Source organism: Vespula vulgaris, chromosome 4 (genome assembly GCF_905475345.1).
Source record: "Vespula vulgaris chromosome 4, iyVesVulg1.1, whole genome shotgun sequence".
Lineage (NCBI taxonomy): Eukaryota > Metazoa > Arthropoda > Insecta > Hymenoptera > Vespidae > Vespula > Vespula vulgaris.
This window is the reverse complement of record NC_066589.1, coordinates 9503059-9527500: the sequence shown is the minus strand read 5'-3', so window position 1 is coordinate 9527500 and position 24442 is coordinate 9503059. Positions and strand designations below refer to the sequence as shown.

The 24442-nt window shown below is 34.5% G+C and overlaps 1 protein-coding gene across 3 annotated transcripts in view; it reads right to left on the bottom strand.

Annotated features, from left to right (window-relative positions):
- LOC127063035 (carbonic anhydrase-related protein 10) overlaps window positions 1–24442 on the bottom strand; it is a 187830-nt gene that overhangs the window by 48939 nt on the left and 114449 nt on the right. For all 3 annotated transcript variants that reach the window (XM_050992234.1, XM_050992233.1, XM_050992235.1), the window contains one exon: window positions 2761–2897. In XM_050992234.1, the coding sequence (XP_050848191.1) occupies window positions 2761–2897 (137 nt within the window). The remainder of the gene's footprint in view (window positions 1–2760; window positions 2898–24442) is intronic.

Below are 24442 nucleotides of genomic sequence, written 5' to 3'. Positions count from 1 at the left end.
ATATATATATTTCTTTTTCTTTTTCTTTCTCTTTTCTTTTCTCTTTCTAATTGTCCTATCATCGTTTGGTCTTATTAATTCTATAATTATTAATTGTACAACTCTGTAATTTTATTTTGATTTTTATTATGATATATTACCGCGTATCAAGTACTACTAGCTATTATATTTATACGAGTAATATAATCATTATACAGGGTAATACATTTTAAATAGGAATTACGTTTTCAACGTAAAGTTTTATGGTTTGGAAAGACATAAATATTACCAGATGAAATATTGCATCGATTGATAATATAGCCGTTAATAGGATCTTAAAAAAATTATTCTCCGTTGAGGATCAAATTGAATGAAAAAAAAAAAAAAAAAGAAAAGAAAAATACAATTGCAACGTTAAAAGGAATACAGCTATATAAATTTTTCTTTTATTCGATCGCACGAATATGCTCACTTTGAAATCAATCGTTTCTACGTTTGCTAACTGTTTGACGATGTGCAAACAAACGATGTGAGAGAGAGGCATTTTAGTAAGAGTCAGAGTCAAAGGTATAATTACAATAGGGGGTTTAAAAACTACGCCTACACACACGAACACACACACACGTATATACGATTTAACGCTTGGTCAGCGAGATCAGGGGGTTGCGTTGAACGTCCAAACGACCTGTTGATAAAAGTGATCTCATCGAACGGTACGATTCTGTCAGCGAAATACTAGATATAGTAAGGCCCAAAACCGAAACAATCTCGTCGACGAAGCATTTCTGTCATCGAGTTTGCCATCGTTGAGAAAATCGGAAGAGAGAAAGAGAAAGATAGATAGATAGATAGATAAAGAGAGAGAGAGACAGAGAAAGTGTGTCGTCGCCGAGGGAGACGTGTCCTCGTTCGTTGGATCTTCTTCTTCTTCTTCTTTTTCTTCTTGTTCGTTTTCTTGTTCTTCTTCTTCCACTTCGTAGATGCTTTAATCTTCTTCGAACGTCGTAGCACAGTGGATTTTCAGAAGGAACGCTCGCGGAAAAGAATTATACGAACTTTTGATGGAAATAGTGATATTCGAAGTTGACGAATAATATTCACGATTCAAATTTTTTTTTTCATCTCTCGATATCCTGCTACTCGTCACGATCTATCAATCTCGTCGTTTAATTTGGGGGATTGTTTAATTTGATCTTTTTATTTTTCTTATTTTTTATAATTTGTATTTTTCATTATTTTTCTTTTTTTCCTTTTTTCTTGATCGTTTCGATAGATATTTCGCGCGAAAGTTTCTTTCTTTCTTTCTTTCTATCTTTACTTTCTTCGAAACTTTTCATTACGTTCTATTGCATTACGTATACATGTATTATAATTAGATTAAGAAAGTTTCGGTAATTTTCGAAGCTTTCTTATCTTCAACTTGACGTCGATTAATTATCATTATTTTATCTGACATATTTAATTATATATATATATATATATATATATATATATATATATATACTTATTAATCAAGAAGGTTAAATTATTAATCAAGAAGTACATTGAGATATTTTTTATAATCGATTAATAAATAATTATCAGCGAATACGACCGATTTGAAATTGATCAGAATAAAATCTAGAATTAAGGAGCATCGTGTAGCCTTGGAAGTAATGGCCTTTATCGATCCATTGAGAATCCTCAAAAGAGAGTACATTTGATTAGTAAGAGAAGATGCAGAGAAGAAGATCTCTCTCTCTCTCTTTCCCTCTTCTCTTAGATGTTGGATAACTTGGCCGTTTTGTGTATCGTTTAATCAAGCCACGGAGTACGGCAATTTTGGCTCAGCCATTTAAAGTTTAAGTAAACGAGTTATAGCTCGTTGGGAAAGCCAGTCCGAAGACGGTCTCGTTTAAATTTTCGTTAACTCGACGACGACGACGACGACGACGACGACGACGAGGGGGTTAGTCGTCGACCGTGTACACAAATAAAATCCTCTCGTTTTCCTGTGGCTTTATCGAATACGCACCACAAGCCTGCAATACCTATTAACAATTAATCATTTCTCTCTTTGTTTGTTTGTACATTCGTTCATTCGTTTGTTTATGCTTTCTTTTTTCTCTTTTTCTTGTTTCTTCCTTCTTCTTCTTCTTCTTCTTCTTCTTCTTCTTCTTCTTCTTCTTCCTTTATTTATCTTTTACAATCTTATCCTCTCTGTAAGTGGATTGCTTAACGATCATCGAATTCCCTTCGGATCCTCAATGAATTACATCATACATGCTCGTAAATAAGTTGGCGACGTTGAAGGATCTCCCTGATCGAATAAACTCCGGAGAAAACTAATTTTTTAGTCGAACGAATAGACTGGGAAAGAGAAAGAAAGAAAGAAAGAAAGAAAGAAAGAAAGAAAGAAAGAAAGAAAGAAAGAAAGAAAGAAAGAGAAAAAAAAGAAAGAGAGAGAGAAAAAGAGAAAAATTTTCGAGTAACGAGCATCCATCCGGTGGCTCTTTCATCTTCATTTGAAACGGGCTGAAGCAGAGTAAGATGGAAAGACGTAAAACGAGAAAGAGAGAGAGAGACTTTGGACTCCATCTTATTTTTTTTTCTTCTCTCCCTTTCTCTTTCTTTCTCTCTTTATTTTTCCAAGGTCGTGGTGGCGAAACGAGCACGAAAGAAGATGGAGGAAACATAGTGGGGGAGTCAATCCGTCGTCGAATAGATTGAGAAAGGACACACCCTAATGATGTACCTAGAGTTCGTTGCGGAGAAACGAACGTAAGGCTATCGATACTTTACCTTGTGCTTATCGACATGCACCGGTCTCAAGTGGGGGTCAAAAAGCAGCTTGTCGGGCTCGATATTGATGGGACTTTGTCGTCTTCCTTTGCTGCACAGGGACCATTGCGGATTGATCAGACCCCAAAACGATGGTCCTGAAACAATAAGACACGTGATTTCCTCAACAAAGACGATCGATCTTCGTTAATCTTTTTTCTCTTTTTTTTTTATTCTATTTTTTTTTTTTTCGAATAAATATCTCAGCAAGTTCGTACGAGATATCTCGCGATCTTTCATTTCGTTATTATTTCTTTTTCTTTTCTTTTCTCTTTTCGTTTCTTTTTTTTTTAGAAAAATCGAACGTCGAATTCACACGTCGTCCTATCGAAACGAAACTTTCCTCGTCTTTCGTCTATTATGAAGAAATAGAAAAAAAGAAGAAAGAGAAAAAAAGTAGACAAAAAAGACAAAGAAGAAGAAGAAGAAGAAGAAGAAAGAAAAAAGATAAATCACGTTTCAAGGGAAAATTTGAAAATCACCGGTCCCCGGTTTCCCCCTTTTCAGAGATTTGCAAATACTCAGTCGTCGTAACGTTAAAGTTGAAACAAAGGCTATAAAGCGTGCATAGTTTACATTTAAGCTTTTCCATTTGACGGGTAGAGGTGGTAAAGGTGGATGGGCGGGGGTTGGAGTGACGTAGTAGTAATAGTAGTAGTAGTAGTAGTAGTAGTGGTGGTGGTGGTAGTAGTGGAAATAGGGGATGCGAGAACGACACAACGCACTCGATCTATCCTTGCGAGCATTCCATTTACCAAGTAGACGCGTCGAGGGGGTTGCAACGTGGTAGGAATCGTATCTATGTATGTGTCTACGTATGTATGTATAAATGAATGTATAAATGTGTGACGAGTGTGAGTCAGAGAGAGAACAAGCTCGCCTAACTCACGTCGCCGTGACGATTTCACAAGCGACGTAGCCGTCGGATAAACGCGCCAGGAACTGTTTCCTTCGTTCTCTAAACATCGAATTTATTGCACGTCGCATCGCCCTAGGATACTTTAATCCTTCTTCCTTCTCTTCGACTCTTGCTTCCTTTCTCAAGAGACGACGATTTGGTTGTATGTATGTATGTATGTATCCACGTACGTATGTAAGTAAGTATGAACGTATGTATATATGTATGTGTCACGTTTCATGTAACTCGACAAATTTTCTCTTTTGATTATGAAAGTGCCTTGGAGTAATAGATATTTCTTTCTTTCATTTCTTCTCTCTCCTTTTTTTGTTCTTCGTATCGTTTCTTCTTCTTCTTCTTCTTTTTTTTTCTTTCTCCTCTTCTAAGCTAATTCGACTTTTTAGATAATTAAAACGTATAGGATAGGATAGTATATTATAGCACGTATAACGAAGTTAAATGATTTAGATTCCTCTTTCGTGACGTATGTATGTATGTGACATGAAACATTAAGTTAGGCAAAAAAAGAGTGTACGAAGGACACGGAAGAGGGTACTTCTTTCTCTATCTCTCTCTCTCTCTTTCTCTCTCTCGTTATTTCTTTTTCTTTCTTTTTTTTTTTTTCTTCTATATCATTCCTCTAACTCGAACTTTCGATGAAATTAATGTACATGCTGGTATTAGCTCGCTCACCAACGTAAATGGGATTAATCCATTAAATTTCGTGATCTCGGTAGTACGACTTTTCAGCGATATAGCGCAACATATATACATACACATATATATATATATATGTATGTATGTATATATGTACATGTGTACGTATGTAGGGTTATAAACAAACGACCGGCGAGATAATAGATGGAAGTGTGAGATCGAAGCTAGAAGTTGGAAGTTTCGTAATATGTAGATATGCTTACTCTTATCCTTCATAATAATACATTATATATGAACGTAGATACACACACACACACACACACACACATATATATATATATATATATATATATATATATATATATATACGAATTATTACGTATGTACGTATTACGTATTACAAATGAGAATGATTAAGAATATTTTTTCATTTTTAATCGACGATAATAAAATATATTCGTAATATTTGTCAAAAAGGAAGAAAGATTCTCAAATTCTTCCAAACTCGTCGCAAGTTAAAAAAAGAAAAGGAAAGGATGAAAGGCAAAATAAATGAAGAAACGAAAGGATTTATCCGTAGATAATTTTCGAGAACGAACACGATTCATTCCTCGAGGCGTCGTCGTCGTATTTTTATTTGCGAATTTTAAATAAATAATCGTCGATTAATTTTGCTTCTCTCCCCTTTATCGCTTTCTTTAAATCGATCATTTTTTTATTTCCGTTCGACGTAATTAAAATTTCAAACGATACGGAAGATTGACTTATATCGATTTATTCCTTCCGTTTGTGTATCTCTAAAGTTGGCAAACGTTTCAAATCGAAGTTTAAGCGACAACTGATTAACGTGTATAATTAGCGTATCCTTTATTTTATTTCTATCGAACAGAAAGAGACAGAAATAGATAAAGAGAGACAGAGACAGAGACAGAGAGAGAGAGAAAGAATAGAAATCGATAGGATAATGCGACGAATCAATTTGAGGATGATAAATAACGGTATAACGATACCTTCTCTGAAACGTACGCACATATTCATACACACGGACACACATAGACACATACACATATATACATATATAAAAGATCAATGCGCACACATCGTAACCGATGCAAGATAAGCCTGATTGACGGACATTTCTGAACGTCGAACATCGTATTTCTGATCGCTTATTGCTCTCTCCTATCGAACGGACGTGATTGTCGTTCAAATCTCGTTCGAGTTGCCACGAATAATACGATTTTGCTTGAAAATAGAGAAAGAGAGAGAAAGAGAGAGAGAGATAAAAACGAAGACGTAGCAAAAATTCAGATACTTATGCGAATGGCAAGTACCTACGTCGTTAGTTTTTCTCATTTCACGCATAATTATTCTTATTCGTTGGTAGAATATAGAAAAAAAGAAAACTGCTACCGTGTTGATTCCTACTTACTTATTTACTTATTTACTTACTTACTTACTTACTTATTTATTTATTTATTTACCTACGTACGCGAAAAAAATGAAATTTCTCTTTCGCGAGAAATCGTTAAAAAAGTGGACGAATATATTGGTTTATGTTAACGAGATAAAACTGTTTGGCAGAGCTAATTATAATAATAACGTTTGTTTGTAAAATCGTCTAATTATAATATTCCAAACAGTACGATCGAACGAATCGTGATTTGGCGAAGCTAATTAGGCGAGATTATAAACGTCGAATATGGAATAAGGAAAGAAAGAGGTAGAGAGAAAAAGAAGGAAAAAAAAAGAAAGAAAGAAAGAAAGAAATTCTTAAATGTATATGTATCTCGAACGAAAAGATCCTCTTATCTCAAGAGCATTCTCAACATTGATTCCCCTGACCAATGTGGAAAAAGTTAAATTTCTCAAAGGGATGGACGCGGAAAACGTGAATTGGAGTGTCCAATGTATGGTTCAGAAGAGGTAGGGAAGAAGGGATGTGAGGGTAGAAAGAGTTAAGGCCGATTGAGAGCTACCGGTTGAGGTGTTTCGAAAAGAAAGTAAAAGAGGTAAATGTAGAAGAAGAAGAAGAAGAAGAAGAAGAAGAAGGATAAAGAGGAGGAAGAAGAAGAGAAAGAAAGAAGAGAAAGAAAGAAAGAAAGAAGAAGAAGAAGGCTGTGTCGACGGTCCCAAGCGTACGTACGATGGAACGAGTTGAAAATCCTTTTTACCGTCATGAAAGTTGAGGGACGGTGTTCCCGCAGTAGTACACACCTATTTCCACACACATACACACACACACACATACGCAGATGCGTACGTACCTACATACATTCACCAACCACCTTACACTCGCTTCGCTTGCCAGTCGAAATTATAAAAAATGAAAATTTTCCGACAGCTCTGACATACAATACGAAAGCTTTTTCCCACGGCAAAGTTCGCTTCCAGTCCGTCGGGAGCGGTTCTTAGAACGGTTTCTCACTGAAATTCCTCTAGTTCGAAAGTTATTCTAAACAAGTCGAACTGTGTGGAATTATTGCGGCGGAACATCCGACCGACCGACCGACCGAGTTAGCTGCTAGCGTGCGAGTACCGACCGACAAGGGTCCCATCCGCTTTTCCCTTTCTCCAAGATATTTCTACGTGAACAGAGGAAAACGAGAGAAATTCTAGCCTTTCGTAAGATTGAGTTTTCAAATTTTCTTCATTCTCTGTCTCTCTTTCTATCTTTCTCTCTTTCCCTCTTTCTCTCTTTCTCTTTCTCTTTCTGTTTGTTTTTCTTCTCCTTTTTCATACACATACGTATATATAATACGCATACATACGTGTGTATATATATATATATATATATATATATATATATATTATATAAAAAAGATAGAATTATCGATTTGTTTATCGAACGAAAATTTGTAGGATCTATAAATCTATAGATCGTAAAGAACAAATGTATGTTTCATTTTATATGTATATTCTCTTTACGATTAATTATTGTTTTCATCTGATTGCTTATTTTATTTTAAGAAGGATATTATATTACATGTTATTTAATCTTTATATATATGTGTGCATAGGAAAAAGATGTAATAGATAGTATAATTCATTTTTATTTTCCTTTCCATAGTAACGAACGTGTAAATAAATATGTATCTATCCTTTTTATAAATATCAAAGGAAACGTAATATATACATATGTATAAAGAGAAAGAGAAAGAAAGACAGAGAGAGAGAGAGAGAGAGAGAGAGAGAGAGGAAGAGAGAGAGATCACGAATAGTAACTGGTAGGTAAATAAACGCCATGCTATGTTTTGTTTCGAGTTCCTGAAAATTTGTATTTCCGAGAAATACGTAAACAAAACATAGTTAGCGGTAGAGAACACGGAGTTATACGTATGTACGTGTAGTAAGTATCCTTATCAGTCGTGTAGGATACTTACGTGAAATAACATCGTTTAGTTTCTCTATTACGCTGCAGTTACGTCGTATTCTAATATATGTAAGTATTTTATTTAATTGCAATCATTTTTAGATATTCGTATAATATCATTAAAAAATATGTGCGCGTATAATCGACGATTCGTATTAATTTATTAATTTATTATTTATAACTGATTCGTTAATAAAAATTGATATACGTAGATATGCGCGAAAATACGATCAAAATACGCAAGATACATACGTACAATATTTATTAATTGCGTAGCATTTAATTCATTGAATATTTCGATTTTTTTTCGCTTCTTCTTTTTCTTTTTTTTTTACAATAATTTTGTCGATCGTCGAATCTTTCGAGAGAATGCGTCGAATCGGACGTTTAATAAGTATAGATCATTAAATGATACGTCTCTCTTTAGAGATCCTTTCGAGAAAGATCTGATCGTATATATTATATATATATATTTTTCTTTTTATTATAGCATTAAAAGCAAGATATCCATTAACTTGATATAAACTATATTTTTTTAGAGTCGGTCGGATCGTGTGAGATCGAAAGGATCGTCGATGAACCATTTGTGAGATATTACGAAGATATTACGTAGCTCGATGATTTACGAGCCGAATTTACGAACGATAAAGAAACAACGATCTTCTTAATCCAGGAGCACTTAATTACAGAGAAGGTGTGAGCGAGGTAAGAATTAGATATTATTAGCGTATATTTTTTTTAAGATAAGAAAAAATCGTTCGAACAATTTAAAAAATAATGAGCGAGAGAGAGAGAGAGAGAGAGAGAGAGAGAGAGAGAGAGAGAGAAAGAAAGAAAGAGAAAGCATGCGAGAAGATCGACTTCGAAGGAACGTAAACGTCTTAACTGTAACCCTTTAGTCCACTTAGGTATACTTAAACCTAATCTAGTGACAAGGATGAAAAGCGTCGACAACTTTACGACAGCGTCGTTTCCACAACCTCGGCGTGTTCCAAAGTCTCTGAACTTCCTATTCGAGAGAAAGATAGTCTATATATACCTGTATATATATATGTGTGTGTCTGTGTGTGTGTATGTATGTATGTATGTATGTATGTATATATATATGTATATACATATATAAATATATATGTATGTACGTGCAGAGAAAGAGAGAGAGAGAGAGAGAGAGAGAGAGAGAGAGAGTGAGTCTTTATTTAGGTCGCGCTAACATTAGGGATGATTCGAATCAGATAAATGCATGTAATACGAACGTACGTATCCGACGTGTGTAAAATGTACATATGTAACAACGTAAGTATACGTAACTATGTATAGTATGTATATATACATACGTACATAGATAGATCGAACAAATTCTGAATCGTCTTATACGATAAAATAAAATTAATTGTTTATCGGACTCAATGATTATCCATTAATAATATTTGTCGACCTTACGAATTATTCTTCGTCTACGAAAGCTTATAGAAATGTTTACAAATACATATTTATTTCCTTACATATCTAGATATAGTAGATAAGTACATATCTATAGATATCACCGATCAAAAGAAATATTTCGACCGAGTTAAGTCTTATGCGATCCGATTTGATCAATTTAGAAGACTCCTTTCTTCGTCTTCGTTTCTATCGTTAGACCATATCGAAGGAGGATGAAGATGACCTTCATCATCGATATAGCTTCAGATATAGTGTTTCTCAAACTTTGTTAGGTTATATGCTTGGGGAACATCGATGATCATGTAAAGTGAAAATAGATAAAGATGGGACGACGCGGAAAGACTTTGATACTGTCGAGGTAGAACGGACAGGATATTTGAGAAACGCTGATCTGGTCCAATTCGAATTTTCTACTCGAACGAAAAGGAAATTTCTTTTTATTCTCTCTTTCTCTGTTTCTCTCTCTCTCTCTCTCTCTCTCTCTCTCTCTCTCTCTCTCTCTCTCTCTGTCTATCTCTTTTTCTCTTTTTTCCTTTCTTGCGATAAACCTTACGTGAATGGATTTCCATGTCCAACCCCTTCAGAATAAAAACTGAATAACAGTGGTGAAGGTAGAGGCGATAAATTATCGACGTTATAAAAACAGGTAGCACAACTAATAAGCAACATGCCAGCCACGTCGTGACACCGATCGTCGTAACATGCCCGTGACGGCACGCGACGAACTATAGTAGCACCTGCTCGACTCAAGAAAGAAGAAACGCGATAAAACTTTCCGACTTTCGAGTTACCATTTCCTTCATTACGATACAAATGCACGAGAGAGAGAGAGAGAAAGAGATGTACATATACATGTACATAATTTTTGTATAGTGTCAGAGAAATGGTTTACTCGTTTCACTGTAAGAGTCTAATAAAAATTTTTTCGATCGATACGTGTATAAGTATACGTACAATGTATAATATATATATATGTATATATGTATGTATGTAAGTAAGTTACATGGAATATACTCAATAGGATTATGTATAGTGTTGGAGTAATCATTTATTTGTTTCGCTTTGACAAGAAGATGAAAATTGTCGATCGACCACACATTTCGAATCGAAATTTGACTAACTCTAATGGTTAATTAGATAAACGAGTATCTCGTTTGGTTAGGCAAACTCTGATGATTTTCAAACGCGTTCGTAAATTTGTCAATAAAAATATACATACGTATATATATATATGTGTGTGTGTGTGTGTTTTGTTTTATTTCTTTTTTTATTTTTTCTTTCTTTCTTTTTTTTTTTTTTAATGCTTTTTTTTTCGTTTTGTTTTATTATCCACTCGATCCGTTTCGAATTTACGTAAACTCCATATAAATTTGCAAATTGTGTTTATTCCCGATCAAATTTGTTTCCCGTAAAATATTATTTCATTACGGAGCACGTCGATGCATATCAAATATATAGTATTTATAATAACGAGTTAACAAATTCATACGAGAAGAGAGAGATAGGTAAATGTAAGTGTAATTTTTTCTTTTTTTTTTTCTTGTTTTATTTTAGTGCATTTTTGTTATTATTATTTTTTATCAATATATATATATATGTATGTAAGGTATATAAGGGAGATATTCAAATGTTCGCATTAAAAGGGTTCGATCGAAACATATGTACGCTTTTTTATTCCCCTCTCCTTTCTTTTTTTTTTTTTTTTATAAATGCAATCCATACCCAACGATTCGAGCGCGTACCTGCTGCATAGATTCGTAAATTGAATTTATTTGCAATCGAATTCGTTTTTCAGAAAATATGTTTTCATTATAGGATATGCGTATCAATGCACATGTGAAGTATACACGTATTTATAATAACGAATTCATATACGCGTAGGAATAAGTAAATGTAATGGTGTAATCTTTCTTTCGAGAAAAATTTTTATTTTTATGTTTTTTATCGATACACAGAATACATATATATATATATATCAAACGTTAATTCATTTAAGTGATTCAATCGAAAAATATATTGGATTATTATTATTATTATTATTATTATTATTATTATTATTATTATTATTATTATTATTATTATTATTATTATTCGTCTCTATGAAATTCCTTATAGATTCACGAATGGAGTTTATTCGCGATGAAATTTGTTTTTCGTAAAATATATTCATTATACATAGAATACGAATACCCTGTGTATTTATAACAACAAATAACAAAATTATATGGCGTGTTAAAAAAAAAAATAAACATAAAAAGAAGCAAAGCAAGCAAATTAGTAAGCATACCTCGTCTAATCATAAAAAAAGAAAAAAGAAAAAAGATTCGTCCAAAAACTTGATTCGTCCATCTTTTAACATTAATCTGTACTCTTTTATGAATGACAAAAAATAATTCCTGTTCCAGTTGGTAGCGATAATAGAAATGAATGAATGAATGAGTGAATAAATAAAATAAAAATAATATATATATATATATATATATATATATATATATAAAGAAAAATAAAGAATAAAAGGGAAAGAAATAGAAAGCAACGAATGAATAAATAAATAAAGTAAAAATAATATATATATATATATATATATAAAGAAAAATAAAAAAAAAATGAAAGAAATTAAGTACGATTGTGAATCTGAATAATTTTCGTAACCTCAACACCGACACAAATCCAAAGAGAGAAAGAGAAACAGAGCAAGAGAGAGAGAGAGAGAGAGAGCCTTTCACACAGTCGCACGTTAATTACAAAGTTGTAAGGCCGCACATTGAATACGTCGTCCACTTACCTTTAACGAAAATACAAAATACGTCAAATGCAGGATGTAGCACGAAACACCCGGGAATTGTAGGTAGTAACAGGGCAAGTTATCGTTCGCGCGACCGCACAAATTGTACGCCAGTGATTAGTCCTGCCTCGGACATCCCGACCAAGCGTATAATCGTGTCGCACCTATCACGAGAGTTTCGTTTCGAGATTATCAAAGAGAGACCGTCTACTACCTTTATGCGAAACCATCGATATCACTGTTATCTATCCTCCGCTCATATTTACTTTTTTTTTATTTTTCTGTTTATTTGTTCATTTTTTTTTCCTTTATTTTCTTTTTTTTCCTTTTCTTTTCTTTTTTTTTTTTTTTTTATATCGTTCACATATGCCCTCGAGGATACGATTGATATACGGATAAATTTTTGAATTTGAAGTCGAAGTCAATTAATTTCTATAAAGGATAACTTCGATAATAATTCCTGTTAGACATAATTGTTTTTATTGTTTATTCATATCATTCGTTCTATCGATTTTTTAGATTACTAGCAGATTTTCTACGGCTGAAGTACAATTTATTTATAAAAAAGTAATAATGATGATGATGACGATGATGATGATAATAGTAATAATAATAATCATAATTCATGTTAGATACTATTCGTTAAAATTATCTATTGATTCGTTACGGTAGATGAGTATTCGATTGTACTTTTAATGTACGTTCGTATTTCGCATTAATGTCAGTCATATTTAGTAGATTAATACGTATCGTTAATTAATCGAAATTAGAGAAAATTGATTGTGAATAATTATAAATAAAAGTATATATATATATATATATATATATATATATATATACGCTTTTTCTTTTTTTCTTTCAAAATATTCGTAAATGTATCCATTCGTTCTGACCAAGAGAGAATTTCTTACTTCCGAAGAACATATTTTAATTAAATCTAAACTCGTCGGATTGCGCTGTGAAAAAGGAAAGAAGAGATGAAGAAAGTTAAACTTCAAGAACAGACCGAAACGATCTTTCTTTTTCCTCTTTTTCTTTTTTCTTCTTTTTTCTCTTTCTCCTCTCTTCTTTTTACTTTTCTTTTCTTTCTTCTACTTCAGTTCGAACACATTTTACGATAACAAAATTTGTTCCTTTCCATTTTTTTTCTTTTTTTTTTCTTTTCATCTATTTTTTTTTTTTTTTTCAGTGAAGTAGACATAACGAACAAATAGGATTCATTAGAAAAAAAAAAAAAAAAAAGAGAAAGAAAAAAAAGTGTGTTACATACGTAGAACGTTACGTGAAACGTTTTCAATGTGTTGGAGCAGCGAAGTATTAGACTGGAATAGTGGGGCTACCGTGTAACAACGCGTCGACACGCGAACGTAATTAAAAATTATAGCTCGACCGATAAGTCTTCGATAACGCGTATCTGATCGATACTACTAGTACTTCCTCTTTCTGTCTCTGACATTTCTCGTGTGTTCTTTTTTTTCTTCCCTTTTTTCCTCTCTCTCTCTCTCTCTCTTTTTCTCTCTTTTTCTCTCTTTTTTCGTCGAGCATTAAATAATCGTTACGTAGTTGTAAACGGATCTCATATCGATAACGTAGTTAAACGAGAAATGGGTATTCGTGTTAAAAAAATAAAAAAAAGGAGAAAAAAAATAGAAAAAAAGAACTTGGCTCAGTAGAAAGATTTTTGTTTGTAAACAAACTGTTTGCAGCAGTAGCTTGTAAAGGACAATCGTGATAAGGTAAATGCACGATTTTTAATTGCAGCTTGATCGATCTCCTTGCGACGTATAATTTAAGTAAAAGAGAAAAATAAACAACAACGACAACAACAACAACAACAACACAGGAGTTGTTACGTCGTAACTCTCGACGAAATAAAATGGAAAAAATAATAATGTTCGATTCGTTTTATAACTTACGAGCTGCGTGTTGCTCGCGTGGCCAAACGCAAGAATCATAACACTCGATTTACGCACATAATATATGTACCACGCATACACACACACATACATACATATATATATATAGACACATATATGGAGTATATACACGCATGATAGAGAATTCGTTACAGGCGTATTCGCGATTTATTTTGCAAATATACATTTCTCTACGCAACAAAATACAGCCTACAGTTTGCTAGTGAAAATTTATCGTAACTTTCCAAGCGAGAGTTCATTGAACTCTTGTTTATACTCGAAAATACGAAAAACAAATTTTCTTTCTTTCTTTCTTTCTTTCCTTGCTTCTTTTTCTTTTTTCTTTCAACCCTTACCATCGAGCAATTTTTAAAAGTTAATCCTACCGGGCGAGTGAATCGTCTCGTTTGACGTTCCCTCTTTATTTTGTAAGAAAAAAAAAAGAAAAGAAAGAGAAGAGAAAGGAAGAATAAGAAAAAGAGAAATATCGAAAAGCGTTTCGACGCGTAAAGTGAAAAGTGTCGGTAAGTTGGTGAAAAAAAGAGGGGGAGAGAAAAAAAGAGGAAACGAAAGAGAAGAAAAAAAGAAAGAAAGAAGAGACAAAAAGGAAAAAGAAAGAGAACAGAAAGAGAAGAAGAAAGAGAAGAAAAAAAAGAAGAAGAAGAAAAGAAGAAGAAAGACGTAGGAAAGCCTTAGATAAGTTTAGCGTTTCCCGTAACGGGTCACTCGACTTTAAGCGGGGAAAGCTCTCGCTTAGAAGTCGTCGGGAATCCCTTGAGTAGTTCCCTCGTTAGTCACGAAGTATCACCGACCGAAGTTCAACGAAGTTACAAATCTAAGGTCTCGCATGGCGACCGAAATCTTCTCTTATTATACGACGTTTCATTCCTTCGGATTATAACGGCTGCGTATGTATGTAAGTAGGTGGCAAGACCCAAATGTAAAGGGGATTTAATCGAGAGAATTATACCGAGAATTATTTACAAACGATATTAAATTGCGATTAATATAATGAATGATAGAAAAGTATTCTTTTCTTTCTTCGTTTTATCAAAATGCAAAATAAGAGGAAAGTGAATGGAATTTATGAAGGAAATATATTTATATGTATATATACTTATTTTCTTTTTCTTTTTTTTTTTTTTAAATATTTTATCTAACGTAATAGTATATAATAATGATATGACGGTATAATAATATAATATAATTTAATTAATTTTTTCCTTTCCCTTTTTTGTTAATTTTCTTTGTCTTTTCCTTTATTTTTTATTTTTCATTTTACGCCGTACCTCGTACAACTTCCGTGCAACTTTCCTATAGTTTTATATACATATATACATATATACATGTATATATCTGTCTGTTTTATTCTTCCATTCGCGTGTAAAAGAGGCGTTAAAGAAAAATCGATATACCGTCTTAGTTCAGCCCCGATCTAATACGTTCTATGCACTTTCCAGGAAAATCACATGGACACCTTGAATTCTCCATGGATATATAATTGTGTAATTAGTCCGTTAGTACTGCCCTAGGTTGGCTTGGCCTGGCCTGGCCTGCTCTGTTCTGTTCTGTTCTGTTCTGCTCTAGTCTGGTCTGGTCTGGTTTGGATGCTAGAGGGAGTAACCAAGAGGGGTGGAGCTTAAAGTGGTAGCTTAGGGAGTAAAGAGGGGAAGGAGTTAGTTGCAACAAATCGGAGATGAAGCGGGTAATGGAATACCGGTGGCAAGATGGAGTGATTACTTTCTTATCACCTAAAGGCAGCTAACCTGTTATAACGTTCATCATGCTCTCTCTCTCTCTCTCTTTCTCTCTCGCTCTCTCTTTCTCTCTTTACCTGAAAAAAGTACTGGCTATTCTTTTCTGCTTATTATCAAATGTAAAAGGAGAAGGAGAAAAAGTGCGAGAGAGATAGATAGATGGATAGATAGGTAGAGAAAGAGAGAGAAAGAGAGAGAGAGAGAGAGAAGTGGTGAAGGGAGAAGAAGAGTCAACGAAGTATAACCAGCTGCGAAGGTAGTCGAGGGTGTAACAACCCCATTATTGAAACTTCAAGCGCGGAGCAATCATTCTGCAATTAGCAAAAGTAATTAAGTGTAGACGCAAACACGACCAGAGGTTCGCCTCTCCGCAAACGAGTCGCCGCTACTACATCAGAGTAATACTCATTTTCCGCTTTTCTCGTGGCAACTAATTCCTACGTTGACTCGCGATTACGTTTTATCATGTTCTTTTTCTTCTTTCGACTTTTTCCTCCCTTTCCTGCGTTTCTTTTTTCCATCCATCCATTTTCTTTTTCTTGTTCTCGCTCTCCTCTTTTTGTCTTCCTCTCCTACGTTTCTCATCGTCGTCAATGTTTAATATCCCTTCGTTTATATTTCATATCGAATTAATTAATCGAAGTAGTCTCGGATGAATCGTCAACGATGATTTCTTCTTTATGTAAATCTTTTCCTTTCTAACTATTATCTTCGGTTTTTATTCCGTTTAGAATAGGTCAACCCTATTTCGTATCGAATCGAAAAGAGAAAAGGAAGAATAAAGAAAGAGAGAAAAGAGACAGACAGATAGAGAGAAAGAGAGAGAGCAAAGGAAAGGAAAAAAGATCTAGAATGGAAGAAGTTAGGAGTAAGCCGAGGATTAATCAATTATGGATTCGTCTTTTCGGAATCCATAAGTTCGAAATTAATTAATCGTAGAATCTGTTATAGGAGGATAAAAGAATCTTTAACGGCGTGCTTGGAATATCGGAATATCGAGCACGAGATCGTTCATTGGTTATACCTCCATAGATATTAGGAGAATATTTAGGAGAGTTTTAACGAGCGGTTTATTTAATCGTCGTTCGTTCGTTCCTTCGTTCGTTCGTTCGTTCCTTCGTTCGTTCGTTCGTTCGTTCGTTCGTTCCTTCGTTCGTCGCCGTAGTTCTCTTTAATTAAAAAGTTAGACGTATTGCCGTCGTTCTTATCTATGAAGGCATCGCTACTTCACAACGAGCGAATTCTAAAGGGATAATCCTTGCATCGATTTCTGGCAGTGAGCTTTGCACGTGCGGATGACTCGCACTCGGATCAACTTGGTCTTTTACAGTCGAATGGATCGTGCTAACCGAAACTTTGACTCGAATAGGCGAGTGCTTGTTCATGTCGGAAGACGTTCGAATCGTTTTGATGTTTCTCGTTATACGTGTATATATATATATGTGTGTGTGTGTATGTATTGGTACGTTAAACTTTAAGAAGATTAGACAACCGTTCGAATTCGATCGACAACCGAATAAACGAAATTTCGATTAATCCTTTCGTCGAGAATATATCAAACAATAATAATTATTTTATACTTCAATAGATAAGTAGATACGTGCGCATGTGTGTGTGTCATCCAGAGGTTTTTATGCATCGCTCGTATCATCATTATTACAACTATTATACATATAATATTCATCGTTCTATATTCGATAGGGCGACTAAATTATTCTATAATAAGTAGTCCTGCGGTTGAACATAATTACATTATCATCACGCTCCAAAAACGCATAATAACCTATGCACGTTAATAATAAATTTCGTAAGTTATTATTAAACCGATACACCGAACTATACGCAATGATAAACGATTCTTACGTAAGGACGTTAAATATCAGATTTTATGCAAGGAAACATACGAGAAACACGTACACACATATACAAAAAGTATGAGAGAGAGAGAGAGAGAGAGAGAGAGAGATAATCTCACGGTGGTATTTTACTAGAACACAGGAAAAAGAATTTTTCCCGTAAATACAGGAAACGTTATTTCCTCCAAAAATTATATATCTTAACGAGCTGCTTGGAAGCTACATCTTTGTGGATCCGTAACCGATTTTTTAAGAAGATACGTAGCCCATTTACTCCCCAAACCCTTCGTCCCTTCTTCCAAGCCACCGTACCCTCTTACCTTTTGCCCCTTTACCTACGTCTTCTCTCTCTCTCTCTCTCTCTCTCTCTCGTTTATCCTCTATCCTCTATCCTCTATCCTCTATCCTCTCTTACTAACTCACAACAGCCGTTTACTCGTGGATACGCTTGGAAAATTGCACGAGTAATTCTTACGTTATTTTTCATAACCAAAAATCCGCTAACGTTTTTCAACGAAATATAGGGCATCATTAACACTGACTGGTATCCCAGGTCTAACGCTCATTATTTATTTCGTGGCGCTTGCCGCCCCCGGAAAATTTTCGTCGAGAGAACGAAATGCTTTTGCGCAATTTTCTAGCCCTAATTATTCTTGGACAGAACCGCATGCATCATAACTTCCGAGTATAAGAAGACGGAAAACAAACGTTTCGTTTTACTTCCTCTTCTTTTTTTTTCTTCCTTCCTTCCTTCCTTCCTTCTTTCTTTTTTTTGCTCTCTTTTTTGCTCTCTTTTTTGCTCTCTCGCTTTCTCTCGTTCTTTCTCTTTTTCTTTCTTTGTGTTTAGTCTTTTGATCTCCGACGAGGATATTTTTTCCCTCTTACTTACGTCTCCGCCTTCCCCCTCACAACGACTTCATTTTTCCAATTTAAATATAATTCGAATACGTATTAACAGTTACGGTTTACAATTTTTCGAACGTCTTATTAAAGAGAAAAATCAAAGAAACGAAAAGAAAAGAAAAGATAAAGAAAGAAAAAACAGGAGGAAAGGAGAAAGAAGAACAAGAGGAATACAAAGATCCGTCTCCAACTTTGAAATCACGTTGGAGTAGAATATTTCGTTTTATAACAGACACCTACAGACATTTCATTTATATGACGTTATAAAAATATTTTACAGGTGCTTGTTACGAAAAAAAAAAAAAAGAAAAAAGAATAGAAAAAAGAAAAGAATAAAGTGAAATGAAAAATAGAGAGATATATAAATTTGCGACTTGAAAGTTTGCATAGGGGGGTGTTAATGGCATGCATCGTGTTGGGAATTGGTGAATGAGAGTCACAAAAAAAGAGAGGGAGAGAAGAAGAGAGATAGAGATAGAGATAGTAGTAGTAAAGAAGAAAAAGAAGAGAGAAGAGGAAGTGGGGGAAGGTGTTAAAACATTCTCATTAGCATGTACATTTTCTTCGGTCATAAAGAATTTATCCCATGCTCGAAGAAGCTAATTTAACCATCTATCTTGACGTTCTAGTCTGGCGTACGCAGAATGGGGTTAATGACGCGTTAAAAGCAACCATTTTACGTGAGTAATTACGCTCTGCGTTTCCTACGTCGATTTAAATACCGCTTCATTTCTTTAGAGAAAAAGGAAAGAGCAAAACGATATATAACGGACTCCGCATTATATAAATATATATTTTATATATATATATATATATATATATATATATATATATATATATGTATATGAACTGTTTCAATTGTAGACTGATTAAACGTTTGATCGATGCAACCTCGTTAGAAGCAGCATTGCTCATTATTCATTAACTGTAATGTTCGTCTTTACACAATTTTTTCTTTTTTATTTGTTCATCACAAACACACACAGCCGACTATGATCGAACGTTATGCGAACGTTTCCGAATAATTTTCCTGTCGGCGAGGACACTACGGTTTTTCGATGAAATTATTAAAAAATGTTTTACGCGCCTAGAGAAAGATTCTTCTCGCCTGGTTAAAGGAAAAAGAGAGTTAGGGAAGAAGAGAGGGTTAGAGAGAGAGAGAGAGAGAGAAAGTTAGAGTTAGAGTTAGGGAAAGAGAGAGACAGAGAGAGGGAAAGAAAAAAGAAATGAATGAAAAAAACGTTAATATCACGTTACAGAGGATGGTTCTTCATTAGCGTGTGGATTTAGCCGAGTTCAAAAAATATCCCGCATCCCGTGTGCAAGAGTCTAACAGACACCGTTGCTAAAAGTAGTGGATGGAAATAGAGGTACTAGTACCAAAAGACTTCTTCCTTCTCTCTCACTCTCTCTCCCTTTCTCTCGCTCGCTCTCTGAGTTGAAACACATATACACGTATACACATACACACGGACAAAAGATTTGCACCATACGAAGAGATAGAGATAGAGATAGAGAGATATAAAGAGGGAGAGATAGAGAGAGAGAGAGAGAGATAGATAGATAGATAGAGAGAGAGAGAGAGAGAGAGAGAGAATAGTGGGTATGGATAGTTGATTGGGGAACAGTGAAATATATTCATGTATGCATACGAATTCAGCAGTCTATAGGCCGTGGGGACTATGCGACGGGACGCGACAACGAGAGGAAGTGAGGATGGGCTTCGAGGGGGTGGTGAGAAGAGGGATGGGAGGGGGAGGGGTGGGGGGCGTGTAGCCGACGCCTAGATACGCCGACGTCTGCAGACTAAAGCCCTGTTCGCTGAAAAACATCTTAATTGGACTTCGCGCTCAACCTGGCCGTCTAGTTTCGGTGCCAAACCTTCCATCTCTTTCCTTCGAACGTGAACACCTATCTCTCTGTCTCTCTTTCTCTTTCTCTGTCTGTCTGTCTGTCTGTCTCTCTCTCTCTCTCTTTTTCTCTATTTCTCTTCTTCGTACACATATTCTCTTTAGCCTGGTTTCGAAGCTCTTCTATATCTACTTCAAAATGTTCCTCCTCTTTTCATTCCCCCTTTCTATCCCTTTTCTTTAGCTCTATCCGTGACGATTTGTGGCCTTGTCAATATCCATGGGGTTAAAAAGAGAAATATAAAAATACAAGAGATAGACAAACGGACGGCTGGATAGACAGATTCAGAGAGACAGACCAACGTAGAAAAAATGGTATAGCAAAATGGACAATTTCCTCGCGAGCATGTACATACGTCCGTAAACGTTTTATTTCTATAGGACTCTTCCGAGTTATTCTTTTGTAAAGAAAAGGATAGAAAAGAGAAGACAGAATGAAAAGGATGAAAATAGATTCAGCTGATTTTGTATTGTATACGTCACACGGTATATAAAGTATACCGTACGTTTGTTTAAAAGAAAATGAGTGTTTATCTCTTTCGAAACTTTCTTTCTTTCTTTCTTTCTTTCTTTTTTATTACACGCTTGCGCTCCGATACTTAAGACGTTGTTTACGCGAATGACGTCGAAATGAAAATTAACCTCTTGGCATTTTCACTATTCTCGTTTCATTGACTTTAACGGAGCTCTTTTAGCTATTTCAGGAAGAATACGAGATGGTGGAACGATATTCCAAGTATGCCCGACTCTACTCGAGCGTGAAATATTCAACTCGTTAATAAATTCAGTGAGTCACCGTTTCCAATCATGGAACTTCTCTATCTCTTTCTTTCTTTTCTTTCGTGTCATCCTTTTTTTTTATCTTGATTCTCTCTTTCTCTCCTTTTCTATCTATCTATCTATCTATCTATCTCTCTCTCTCTCTCCATCTTTTGATCTATCTATTTCTACCCTATAGGAACTTTCGAACTAGCGCTCTCGTTAACTCATTTACACCGAAGCTATGCGATCATCCCACTCGGCAAGATGATCGATCGAATCGACTACGAAGCAAGCCTCTTCTTCTTCTTCTTCTTCTTTTTTTTTTCTTTTCTTTTTTTCTGTTTCTTTTCCTTCATCTGCTTCGTTGTAGAATCTATCGATACCTTTCGAAATAATAATTGCTGTTATACTTTCTCTTTCTCTCGATGAGAAAAAGTAAATAAAATAGATAAATAAATAAATAAATGTATAAATAAATAATGGGATATCGAAGTTGATGATTATAAAGATACGGTATTCTATTATACTCTTCGATGATTTATTCGATAAATCTTTCTTTTCTTCTCTTTTCTTTTTTCTTTACCTCACGCTTTCGAACTTATCTCGTAAGAAAAGCGAGATTGAGAAGTTGGAATAATGAAGTATAGACCTTAACTCCTCCTGATCATACATACATACATATACATACATACATACATATATGTATATATATATGAGAGTTGCAAAAAGATTGGAATACCTATCTAAGTACTTACCTCGTCAAATGGAATAGCCTTTTTTCAGGATACGAAAAAATAAACTACATAAATTAATTAGATGTACAAGAGATGGAAGAAGGAGATGTGAATAAAACTAAATCGTATTTCTTCGTTATAACTGTTATAAAAAAAATATATATATTCTTTTCTGAATACTCTTTCATCAACACTCTAATAAAGAAGCACATTTTTCTACTTATTCAAAACCTTACAATGACTTCCAACATTTTTGTATTCTCTAACTTCGTCAAAAAAAAAAAAAATAATAATAAAAAAAAGAAACAGGAAAAAAAAAAGAAATTAAGCGAGTCGACAAAAAACGTAAAGTATATTTATTAATAACAGGTAGCTCAGTATCATCGATTCTATCTAATCCAGTGTCGAGGATCGATCGAAAATTGGAGAGTGCGAGACAACACTCTCCCTCTCTCTTTCTCTCTTTCTCTCTCTCTCTCTCTCTCTCGTCGTGCTACTTTGATATTATAACGTATCATACCTCTAAAATCGTAGTGACGTTGATTAATTGACGTACATAATTAATTGGAAGTAAATGGGACGGGCTTAAGCACCGTCGAAACTCCAGGGCGAAGACCTTCGCTGATGAGCCATAATGCAGGAGCATGACGTACCGAAATGTTTCGTGTGTATTCGCTTATCAACGACCTTTGTGTCATGGAGTAAAACCATCCCGCGACAATGCAATCGCATTAGTTAGCCGCCGACGATCTACGGACAAAGCCGAACCTCTCTAATTCAACCGGATTTTTTTTTTTATTTCTCTCTTTTTTTTCTTTTCTCATTTCTTTTCCACTGTTTTCTTCGAACATCTTTCTAATCCAGTTAACTTAAGTTTCCTTCTTTCATTCTCTTTTCGATCATCGAGATAAACGATCAACGAATTTATAATTCTCTATGATAGGTAGATTGGAATTATACTTAATTTGTTTTTTTTCTTTTTTCTTTCTTTGGATAAGCGATAAATATTTTTTCCTATCTCATAAGTCCACACGCGCCTAAAAGAAAAAGACAGAGAGAAAGATAGAGAAAAAAAAAAGAGAGAGAGAGAGAGAGTATCCTAAGAGGAACAAAAACGAAGGCGTTCATAAATAGCAGTGGCCCGTTAAAATTCATGCATTTAACGCAACCGGAGACCTCTCCCATATTAGCATATCAAAAGGGCGAATGTAGTTTATAAATAATGAATCTGAATAAATCTTTATTAATGCGATGTAAATGTATTAACGTATTTACGATAGGACGACAGCTACTTCGAGTATATTGTATGTCTGACTTCTATCTCTTTCTTTCTTTCTTTCTTTCTTTCTTTTCGTTTTTTTTTTCATTCCTTTTCCTTTTATCTTAGAGCTATGCAAGATTTACTTATCCGTAGAGAATGAAAGAGACTGATTCATACCGATAACTTTCAAACGAGAAGATTAGACGACTGTAAAAGAATTTATGATAAAAGAAAATCACGCAAATTTTTATTAATCGTCTCTCTCTCTCTCTCTCTCTCTCTCTCTTTTTCATTGTATTCGTTAGATATCAAATAGATATCATAATTCGATAAAAAAGGAGGTAACGTAATTAACAAAAAAAGTTATAAAAACCGAGAACCGATCGTCTTGATGTGTTTTATCGAATTCGTAGTAACGACAAAAGGGACTTCATTGGAATCGTTAGAAAACCGGTATCAATAGAAATAAAAAAAAAATTAAAAAGAAAAAGAAAAAATATATATATATATAAAACCGAGAAATCGATTATGCTCGATCGTCTCAACGTGTTGTTTTGTCGGATTCATAGTAACGACAAAAGAATTCTTATCGGAGCTCGTCAACTATCAGAAAGCGACGAATTCAAGTTATTCTTCTCGAATACGGTGAGAAAGTATTCCAGATGGGAAATATCGTCGTATTTTCCATTCAAATCGTTAATTTTAACGACCGTCTCTATAAGATTCCAAGCAAGCAAACGAAATACGGCCAAGATGCATAAGGCTACGTGTAACGATCGTTAAGCTCAACGATTCGAGCGTGAATCTCGATGGTACACTGCTAGAAGAGAGAGAGAGAGAGAGAGAGAGAGAGAGAGAGAGAGAGAGAGAGAGAGAGAGAGAGAGAGAGAGAGAGAGAGAGAGAGATAGAGAGAGAGAGAGAGAGAGAGAGAGAGAGAAATTTATTTTTTCCGTATTTGGAGGAATATGTAGGTACCTAGCTATCTCTCGTGAGGGAAAAACGCTAGTTCGTTCATTTATTCATTTTCTTAAGATGAACGAGCAATCTCAAGAGAATATTATTAGATCCATCATCATTTAAAGTAATCCTAAGTGAGACTGTAAGAGAGAGAGAGAGAGAGATCATTATTATGTGATATCAACTCTGACTTTGAATTTTCAAACATTCTCTCTTTTTTTTTCTCTTCTTTTTCTTTTTTCTTTGTTGTTGTTGTTATTGTTGTTGTTCTTCTTCTTCCTCTTCGTTTTCCTTTTCTCTTTTTGTTTTTCTCAATAACTATTACGTAAACAAGGGTGATTATTATTTTTCAGGATTTATTATCGAAGAAAGCTTTTAAAAAATTAGGACACGTCGGTGCTAACGATAGCAAACTTTCTACTCAGGCTAG